This window comes from Manacus candei, unplaced genomic scaffold (assembly GCF_025592945.1).
Source record: "Manacus candei isolate 608988 ecotype Guabito, Panama unplaced genomic scaffold, ASM2559294v1 h1tg000060l, whole genome shotgun sequence".
NCBI classification, from domain to species: Eukaryota; Metazoa; Chordata; class Aves; order Passeriformes; family Pipridae; genus Manacus; species Manacus candei.
In genome coordinates, this window is record NW_026138108.1 from 1,700,447 (window position 1) to 1,711,345 (window position 10,899).

Consider the following 10,899-nt stretch of genomic DNA (forward strand, 5'->3'; position numbering starts at 1 on the left):
ATTGTCAGAGTTAAATTTGCATGATGGGTAATTTCATAGCACTGGCAAACATTACAACAAAGTTTTACTCTGTATTTTTTTAATTTGGCTTTTGTCTTTAGTGTGCATGTATGTGTTTGAGTTAATCCTACAGAAAAGTGGGACATAATGTATGCAAAGGAGCAAACAAATTATACAATTAGATGGAAATTATTAGGGATTTTAATTATTATTTTCTACTAAAACATCTTTTTATTGTCTATTTGCCCTGTTGAAACTGATTGCTTCCAAATTATGGTTTAAGGGCCATTTTTTATGAGGTGTTTGTCCAAGAGGTTGATTAAGGAGATGTCATTCCAAATATTTGCAGAACTTACGTCTGAGATGGAGTGACGTAAGATGTACTTTAAATAAAATGAATGTGTGGCTGTTTACTTTGGCTGAACGCCAGGTTAATAAAATAATAACATTACTGAAATTGTGTAATTGATCCAGAAGAATGCCCCTTTATTGGTTTTTTCCCCTTTGTTTTTGCAAAGATAAGAGATGTTAGAGGGTGAAGAAACAAGCTGAAAATTTTACCTGTCTCTGTATATTGGAATATTACCAATATGTGTTTGAATGCAGAAATTAAGTGAAAGTATGTGGACTGCTTTTGGTAAGTAGGTAATAATATTCTGGTTTCTATAGCATTTTCATATAACAGTGCAGCACAGTGCAAAAGATTGTGAGCCTCCCTGCTTAGACAGTGCCATAAATCTTCCTGATCCCATGACTTTTTCATTATTTCAAATAATCTCAAATTTCAGAATTTCAAATAAACGTTCTAACAGGACCATTCCAACTCTAATGAGCTGACAGTATGCTAATGTGATTAAAGTAATAACTGTTTTCTACTTTTATTCTATTATTTCTAATTTCTTATCCTATTTCAAAAGAAAAGAAATTCAATGCTAATGTGATGTTCCTTTTATTTGATCATAGATTGGGGTGCTCTGCCATAGAAAGATGGCTTGATACTGAGTTCTTCAAATGGATACTGGGTTTTAGAGTCAATCAAAGTCCATGGAAGTCAATGAAAATAATGGTCTTGATTTTAGTGAACTCTGCTTCGAGGTTATGGTAGGAAATATGGACATTACTAGTGAAAATGAGAGTTTGGACTTACTGAACTATATTAATGTACAGAGGTTAAATTTCACTCTATCCTTATTTGACATTTTTGGAAGCCCATAAATTTACCAAATAATGCTGGACTAGCAGCATACATACACTTTGTATAGCAGCACTGTACACTTTTATTACTCTTATAAAAACAAAAAGTGTAATCCAGTGTAACATTGTTGGAAGGGCTTGCTCAGAAGCTCTCTGGATCTGATGAAAAGTGTAGTTTGCACACTTTGGAAAGTGAACATCAGATATGAGATCAGAGGCTGAGTTATTATCAGAGGAAGAGCAAAGCCTGACTGACAAGGTGGGATAGCCATGCAGGTTCAAACTAGACACTAGTGGACTGGCATTTAGAATGTATTTTGCTACGCTAAAAGTGAAAGACAGATTAGGTAATAAAGGTCTGCAATATTTCTTTCAGTCTGTGCACTCCAGTGCACTTCAGCATTTTGAAAGGATGATATTTCATTGCACTGTGCAGAGAGGGAAAGTCACCTGAATATGAAAAACCTTTCCATGGTTCTGTATCCTCTCAAACCTTTCTTCAGTCTTAATATGACATTTATTGTGTACAGGCCTAGCATTCTGGTCCACCAAAGCACTTTTGTATGGCTTAAGCATGGATTCAAGTGCTTTGCTAGACTCAGAATAAAGCATCCCATAAAATAATTTTTTAATCTTGGAGCAGACAGAAGCATTTCTTCATTAAGGAGTACAGACCCAGTATTCTTGATGATGCAGGAATCCTACACATATGATTTGTATAAGCTTGTACAGAACAGTTAAATTTGTATTGCATCAAGGTACGCTTCAGTCAGTGGGCAGGTGTATCACAGGTGAATAATATGGAATTTCTTATGAACATGAACGGGAAGTAATGCTTCTTGAAGCACAGAAGTACAGACAGATCTGTGACCTAAAAAGATTCTGCATGGCAGCACCTTGAAGTCATTCTTTTTGTGTTATCTAAAGTACCCAATATATAGTATTTATGTTTTATTTTGCTCTAATATTGTGGAGTATTGGTGCAGTGTAATCTTACAATTTAACCTGGGCTTTGTATATGGTACATTGTGTGCTGGTAGATACTTAATTTTAAAATGAAACAATTTAGTTGCTCTTATTTTTATTTTATCATTTACCTACAGAAAAATTTTACCAAGGCAAAATTATACACTATAACATTGCAGGAGAAGGGGGGAAAAAAAAAGCAAAAAAAATTCAACAAACAAACCAGAGGGGAGAATGCCATTTACCATTTATCAGATTAATGCAAACAATACTTCTCAACATCAGCTCATTTCCATCTTTTGTTTAGAATTCAGTCTAAATCTACACTGCAACAAAATAAAAATACATTCTTCAAGACTGGTTTGTTTCCTCTGGTGTAGGTAGCTTGTCAAGTGCTCCCAACTCTGCAAAAAATTTTAAAAAAAGTTAATTAGCACATATTTATCCTAGCAATTAAGTAATGAAATCCAGTTACAGTAGTATACATTTTTATTACATTTTTGTGCTCTCAACTATAAGAGCAAAATCTTTGAACTTTTCATATTTTAATTCATAAACTCTTGGGTTTTTTCTTTTGAATGTTAATAGTATCTTCCTGTTTTAATTTCACCTGTTCTAGAAACAGCAGTGACAGAACAACAATTAAATTATATCTGTTTTATTATGTCAATTGATATTGCTGGATCCCAGTACCTCAAAATATTTAATACTATTCAATTATGGCTGCCATCCTACAGACTGCTCTGAATGGAAGCATTTAAAGCTGGAGGGAAAAATTTTCAAGAAAAAGCACTGAAGGCCACTTTTAGATCTTGTCAAGATATTTCTTAGCAGTTAAAATATTGCCTTTATCTTGCAGATTAAAATTTATGTCTAATCTGACTAACTATTCCCTGAATCTAAATCCTATGAGTGCGAGTTTTCCCCCCACCAAGGAACACTCTAAACCAATATACTTAGTGTAGTAAAGTTTCATTTGAGAAAAAATGTTAAAGCATCTCTACCATTAAAAAATATGTTTTTCACCTGCTAAATCTACAGTTCTGATTTTGTATGAGTTTGTACTAAACCTTGCCAATAAATATTGTTAATATAATGCAATAACAGTCTGTGTCTTCTGAAACCTGGGAACATAAGAACTATCTCATGGAAAAGCCATTTTATATGATCTGAAGATTTATTTTTTTTTTTAGTAAGGACAGACAATACCACCATCTTTTCTAATAAAAGCAGATGTTTGTCATCACTATCCTAAACAGGGAACCTTGTTTGCTCATTCATTGCAGGGAAGAAGTAATTTGTACTTCTGTGAGATGCATTTTTTTTTCTTGCCCAACTTAGCAGCTTTTTGCCTACTCAGAGCTCATGTGCTTGAGCTCTACTTGTTTTACAACCTTTTTGTTGTGTTCAGATATTGATTTTACTTCCTAAGCTCACAGAGTAGAGTAAGAGAATGTTTGGGGCTCTTTCTTCACAGTGGCACAAGAAACAAGCTACTGCATTGTCCACAGTAAATATACAGGCTAATAATCTACTTTACATATATATATATATATATGAATTATTTCAGGTCCTTACTACTAACCATAAAGAGGTTTTGTTTCCGATACAAATTTGATGCAAAAAATACTGGGTTCATATTTTCAGTAATGAGAATTATTTTGCCTGGGTAGGTACAAATAATTCAGACAACAATGCCAAAAACTGATCCTAGATATGCAAAAAATGAACAGATCTCTTGAAAGTCTCTTTTAATAATGAAATTAAAACACATATGTAACACACAGTTCCACAGCATACACTTGCCCCAAAAATTGCTTATAATTTGTTGTACACAAAAGAATACAGAAGTTACTGATTTATTGAATTGTCAACTTTCTGAGAGAGAAAAATGCTCATAAATTTTCATTAGAATAATTGTTTTCCACCCATTTTCTTTGCAACTATATATCATATTTGTATACATTTTGCAGACAATTTTAGAAGCCCTGAAAAGGTTTTTGAAAGCTAAAAATCGTGTATGTTTGCATTTTTTTAAAGCAAAACTAATGAAAACTCAGAAACATACAAGTTTCTTCTTCACTGAATTCTATAATAAGGTTACCATTCTTACAGAATCAGCTGTGAGCCCAACATTACAATTCTTGTCACAATTTTGAGACTCTACAGATATTTTACTGGCAGCATTTTGAGCTATTTGCCAATGTTCATCTTAGTGTTGTTGCAATTTTATGATGCACCTTTATTGTGGAATACATGCAAAACTGGAGAGGTATTTCTTGTGCCACTAACAAGTGACCAAATGGTATAAGAATTCTGCTACATCAGATATTCATTGACCTGGGGTTTTGCATACTAGCTGTGTGTGTTCCCAAGGTGCTGTTCAAAATCTTGCACACTCAAATCTGCAGCAGACTGGTACACTCAGGGATAACTCTTGTGTTCTCAGTACCAGAAGCTGTGAAAGGTTAAAGGGCATTCACTAACCTTTAAGATGCAAGTAAGTCAAAAATTCGATTACTGTACGCATAATGTTTTCATCAGACAGTGGTCTTCCAAGATTCCCTATAAAACAAGTTGGTTGTCACTTAATGTTACATAGTATGAAGATACATTTTATGTGACATCATGGCTAAGCTTATAAGTACTCTCAAAATAAGCTACCTGAAATGCCTTTTTCCTTAAAATCTTTAATGGAAAACCTCATTTCAGGGAAGAGTGAAGCCCCTTTAAGGGTGGTAACTGCACTTCTCAGAATCAAAATTGCCCAGCTCCGTATGCCATTGCTGCATAGCAGCTGCTTTGACACCTTAATGGTCACAGTGTTCAGAGTTCTGATGCAGAAAAGTTTTCCTCAGTTCTCAACTCTCTCGTGTCCACTAACCTGAGACTGCAGGGATAAGGTTAAATTTAATTGACAAATTCGTCACCTTTACAAAACAGTTAAAAGTTCTTCACATAGCCTGATTTTGTTCCAAATAAGCCTCTTGAGTGATATAGAAGTGATTTGTAGCCCAAAAGCTGGGCCTGGGTGTCTTTCTAAAAGCCCAGAGAGGTATGTTTTTACACAGGTATCTAAACCAATATACTCGTCTCTGATCTAGTGAAAATAGGCCTTTTGATGCTATTTTAATGGCCTAATGGAGTCCTGGGAGCTTGTTATTGCACTTTAGGAGGCTGAGAAGGATGCTTTCTGTATCTGTTAATGCAGAAAAAAAAAAAAAGAGAGGGAGAGGGGGCAGGGAAGACATCTTGCTTTTTTCCAACAGGATGGAGAATTGTCCTGTATTAGAGAACAAATGGCAAGTAATTGCCCCAAGATTTTTAGTTCTCTGCATAGAGATGGATGCCAGTACCAACAGCCCATTATCACATCACTGACAATACTGTCCTACCAGATAGAAGGCAGATGGAGCTCTGCAAAACAAATTAAGAAAACATTGATGAGAGTTGAAGGGACACAAAAGTTTTTGGTATATTGAGAATAAGCATTTGAGAATGTATTTAACATGTTTGCAGCTGAAAGTCTTGTCTTCCAGTCTTTGAACTGACACAAAGATGTTGCTATTATTTACATTAGTAATACTTGCGTTATTTGAATTTTTCCTGAACTTTTTTTCCCACCTAATCTGTTATAGAATTTTGTTATGGTTATTATATTAGTCACTTTCTGACCCAGATTTTATTACCGATGTGATATTCATTGGATAAATATTTTTCTTAAGTGGCTTGGGCATATTGTACACGTGTATTTCTCTATACTCTGTGACTGACCTTATTTCTGTATAAAATAAGTTAAATAAGTAAAAAAAAAAATTATGATCTTGTAATTTGAAGATTTGACTAATTATGCTCATTGAAGGTTGTTTTGTAGTGATCTTTTATTTTTCTGGACCTAGTGTTAAGTCCCTAATACAGCTTGCAAGTTCTTCTAGGTTATCTGGAGAGCTTACGAATTTTGCAGCATTCCTTCAGGGAGAGAGCACAGTCCTTTGCGCTAATTCTTTTACAGCAATAATGTGTGTATACTGCCATTTTAAAGTGCCTATGTAAATAATCAGAAAAAAATAACTAAAAAAAAAAAATCTTCCTTTTCAATTAAAATAAGATTCTGACTACCATATGCCTTTTGTTTGTTTGGTTCTGTATTTAAATCTCCTTTGGGTAGGAACTCTGTAATAAACTTCAGCTTCAAAGAAAACTTTTGATAAGAGAAAAGCATGAGGTTCATAGCAGAGGCAGCAATATGAGTTTCCAGTCTAATCCTGACACGTTCGGTTGGGTTTACCTGTAATTGTGGAGGCACAACAGTACCTGGCAAAAGAGTTCCATAAATCTAAGAGTTCATATTCCTGTAAAGGATCCAATATATCCACTAATGGCAACATGTTGCAATGTGAACTCCATTGTTAGATTACAACCACCTTCCTTTCACATTGTTTCTGACTGGCAAAATATTATTTTTACACCAGCATTTGAAAAAGTGGGTGCTTCCTCCTTTTTTTTCCCCTTAAAAACAAACAAACAAACAAACAAAAAAAAACCAAAACAAAACAAACAAAGCACAGCACCAAAAAACCACCACACGCAAAACCACACTATGTAACTATGTACCAGAACTAAGCAGTCATTCAGAGAATGGTAACAACTAAGAAATGTATTGATGTTACTCTTTTCTTTAGAAAGTAAGTATGTCTATGACATAGTAATCAAGTACATTTCCTATATTTATGAACTTATTTAGTGTTAACTACACTTGCATTGTGCTGGGTATATTTAAAATAGCCTCCAAAAGCTCTGTCCTCCCCCACTAGTGCAGTGATGAATGCAACAGTACTCAAGTAAGTACTGTGGTCACTCTTTAACAGTCTAAAGATGAGACTCATACCAGCTCACTTTAGATGTTTGCAGCAGGTTTAGTTTCTCCTCAGGAGAAAGAAATAGGCTTTTCTAGATGTTTCTGCAACTTATCCTGAAATAGGTGTTTAAAATAAAGCTAAAAATTGCCAGCTTCTCTTCATAAAGGAAGTCTAGACATACATTAGAGGCCTGGCTTTATATGAAAAATCCAGAACTAAGCTGCATCCTTTTCACTGATATTTACTAAATTCTGACACATGGAATATCAAAACATTATGTTGACTTGACTTCAGCTGCAACCAGATCCTCAATCTTTTGTGATGATAATCCACTTTGCTTAAACAGTGGAAATATTGAGACTTTATATTTTTTTTTAGCTTTTGTTACTGAAAGATGCCTTTGTCAACTCACTTCTTTGCTGAGAAAAAAAAACCCTTGAGTGTCTAAGGTGACATTTGAAATACTTATTTGAACATATGAAAAGAAAAAAAAAAGATTTTTTTCAAAGCAATATGACCTATCATACCTTTAAAGCAACAATATTATCTAAGTGCCTAGGAAAACGTACCATGTTTTAAACTATGACCATACAAAGAACACACCAAATGGCCAAAAGTCACTTTTCTTCCTTTCACATGTTTATTGGGATTTCTGTTAAAGCGCAGGAATAGCCTTGTATCTAGGTAGTCAGTTAATAGTAAATAAATTGCAAATCATTAAAAACAAATCAACAATAGTGGCTTTCAGATTTTTGTTACCTGCTTTAATATCCTCATCAAGCTGTATTTCACGTTTACCAGTGAAACCATGCTTATCATTAAAAGATCTGTGGTTATCTACTGCATCTGATAAATTAAAAAAAAAAATAAATCAGAGGAGTTAATTGACTTAACAACCACTTTTATTATATTTTTTGCTTTTCATGAATTTCAGTGAAAAGATCATGATGGGCAGTTCTGATGCACAAAATTACAGAGAAGCAGTTAATGTGTCATTAAATAAAATAACCTTTCTTGTAAATTTGTGCTTATGATTTATCTTGTTTACAGACCCAGACCTGTGCTACATACTTGCTGAAGCTATTACTGAATTTAGAAGAAGTTGTAAGGAAAATGTAAGCCTGTACATCTGCATGTAAACTGGGAAGTTGCTTTTACTATTCTCTCCCTTATCTGTGAGAAAATGTTGCTGATGAGTTTGCTCAAAAGAAAACTGCAGGTAGTTTACATGAATAACCTTCAGAAACTATCTTACATGCCCCTGGTGCCTCTTCTCTCCCCCTTGCAATGGGCATTTCCTTTATCAGTAAAAGCTGATCAATACGACCTGCAACAAAGGATGATTCCTATTATCCAGTCTTAGATAAATGGCACTTTGATAAATGGCACATTTCCCCGCAGTATTTTTTCCCATTTGCTTAGACCTGCTTCGAAGTAAATATACTTCCAGACATTTACAGTACCAGTTAATACATTTAAGATGAATAAAGCTTTTCTTTTTTTTTTTTTTAGGTATCCTTAGGGTTAGCTGAAGAGAATGAAGAAAGTCATAGTAAGTGCCTGTAGTATTTGTCTATGTATTACTGAGACTGAAGATAGAGAAACATTGGTAATGACTGTTATTACATCAACAAGAACAGGTAAAAAGATAAATATTTGAGACAGTTTAGCCCTTCATTACTTTTCTTATAATCTGCATTTGTAATCCAGTGTTCCTGTATTTTGAACACTTTTATCTTAATTTTTCACAGTCATTAGTTTGCATGTTATTGTTTTATTTTATTGTGCTTTAATTAAAAAAAATGTAGTATAATAAAGTCAAGTGGTGAAACAATTTTCAAAAAGATTTAAAAGGTGAAATCTGAAATACATAGGAAAGTGCCAAATGTCACATCTTGTCATTCTTCCCTTGACATAAGATGATATGATACAAGATTTTGTAACACTTCCTGTGGTGAAGAATTTGTCATATTTGTCCAGAAGCACAGAGTGAGCACAAATGTTTCTGGACATAAAGCCTCAGGTCACAACTCTGCTTTAGAAAAGAACAGCTGTTGTTTAAGACAATTCTACAATAGGCATGTAACAAGCATCTAAACAAATATTTTCCCAAATGAGTTTCTTCAGCCTTGAAGGTTTAGACAAAAATTGCTGTACACAGAAAAGTGAATAGCACACCACAGGAAACAGATTATAAGAAAAAGAAAAACCCCACAACTTTTGCATTTTGATATAAAGAAAAAAAGAGTGCCTTACTTACGTGGCCCGAGTAAATAACCAGCACTATTCAAAGTCCAACCCCTTTTTTCTTTTGCCTTAAAGAAAAAAATGCAAGTATGTTATTACATGACCTACACAGTGTCAAATTTCAAAAGGACATTCTCTTAGCAGAGTCTTCCAAAGGCTCAAAATCAAGAAAAAAATTGTAAAAAAAAAAAAAAAAAATTTAAAACAAACAAAAAAGCCAAACATATTGAAGTAAATATTAATGGTGAACTCTTGCCCCCTCCCCATCTAAGTCTACAGTTTTGCTATTGACATCCATGTCTATATGAAGATATGAACTCAGTATGAAGATTTCACACCATGTAAGTGAAACTGCAAATCTGACTTCAGAGGCAGAAATTTTGCCTTTATGCGTCAAGTTTTTATTACCACCTGACAGCCATCTTAACAGACAGCAATGCTTTCCTTTAATTGCTTAGATTTACATGACAGCCTCTTTATAAAGAAAACCCCTATGCAGAACCCCCCTTTTCTGAGTCAGATGGGACGTCCATTCAATTTTGGTCTACAAACTAGACACCCTTTTATTAATAGTATTTACTACAAGGGAGCTAGTACTTAAAATCTCCAAATTCTTAGCTAAAAAAACACCCAGTTTGTAGCCAAACGGGTTTGAGTGCTGCATCTTTTGCAACTGCTATGTCTAAATACAGCGTATATACCTGCGAGGTTTATAGTTACTTTGCCACCTGAGACACGGATACTTACTGAGAAAACCAGCCCAAATGTTTCCGAGAGGGTGGCACCAAGGATTAAAGACAGAAACAGGAAACTAGCGCACCTCTGCATCTGGAAAGAAACCGCACGAGGGTAAATGCTCTGCCTTCCCCAGCGCACAGGAGACTCCTCGCCGCGGTAGGAAGTGCGGGTGAACCTTCCTGGCTCTGGTTACCCAGGCTCGGCACCCAAATTCCCACTGGGAGAAGGGTCGAGAAGGGAGTACCTTGAGCTGGGGCGCGGCGCTCTGCCTCTCGCGGTGCTCTTCCCGACGTGTCCCACGGCGGGCACTCACTGCATGGCCACAGCCCGAGTGCGGAGCTGCGCCCACGCTCCTCTCCCGACGCCCTTTATGGGCTGCGGCACCGCCGCGCCGGGGGAGCCAGAGCCGCCCACCCCCCGCTCCCCGCCTCCCCCGGGTCATTTCCCCCTCGCCACCCACCGCATTAGGAAGGGCAGAAATTACAGCAATCCAATTAGGGGTACTTGGAAGCACGACGCAGGCTGCCGGGAGCTGACAGCGAGGACAATTACCTCTTGTTACGGCGGCTTTGGGAAGGCTGGTGGGCAGCGAGGGGAGCTCTGAGCTGGGCAGGGAGAGGGGCTCAGATCTGGGTAGCCTGGCAGCCTGCGCCTGTCGCCCGCTGCAGCTGCACGAGGGCTCGGGAGTGGAGGGGGGTAAGAAGAAAGTGTAAAGTGAATACAAATCGCCTTACAGATCACTTTAAAGTGGTCACAGACAGGTACAGGAGCAGCGCTAAATACAAATGCCTGCGTGTGATGCTGGTGAGAAAGATTCATCGTGTTTGGGGTTTGCGTTTGGGATTACTGAGGACTTCAAGCAGTTTTGCCCTGCTTGCGATCCCCGGAGCTCCCT

General features: G+C 36.3%; 1 protein-coding gene across 2 annotated transcripts; it reads right to left on the reverse strand.

The window, feature by feature from the left end:
- Positions 1-2,258: 2,258 nt before the first annotated feature.
- Positions 2,259-10,370, reverse strand: GAL (galanin and GMAP prepropeptide). Of its 2 annotated transcripts, XM_051803794.1 has the most exons (7): positions 10,249-10,370; positions 10,014-10,094; positions 9,280-9,334; positions 8,275-8,346; positions 7,779-7,865; positions 4,648-4,725; positions 2,259-2,564 (listed from the first exon to the last, which is right to left on the reverse strand). In XM_051803794.1, exons 2-7 carry the CDS (start codon positions 10,092-10,094, stop codon positions 2,512-2,514), a joined length of 426 nt encoding a protein of 141 aa, XP_051659754.1. In that variant the 5' UTR covers positions 10,249-10,370; the 3' UTR covers positions 2,259-2,511. The 2 variants fall into 2 exon arrangements, with proteins under 2 accessions (XP_051659754.1, XP_051659755.1); XM_051803795.1 differs by lacking the exon at positions 8,275-8,346.
- Between the last annotated feature and the right edge of the window lie 529 nt (positions 10,371-10,899).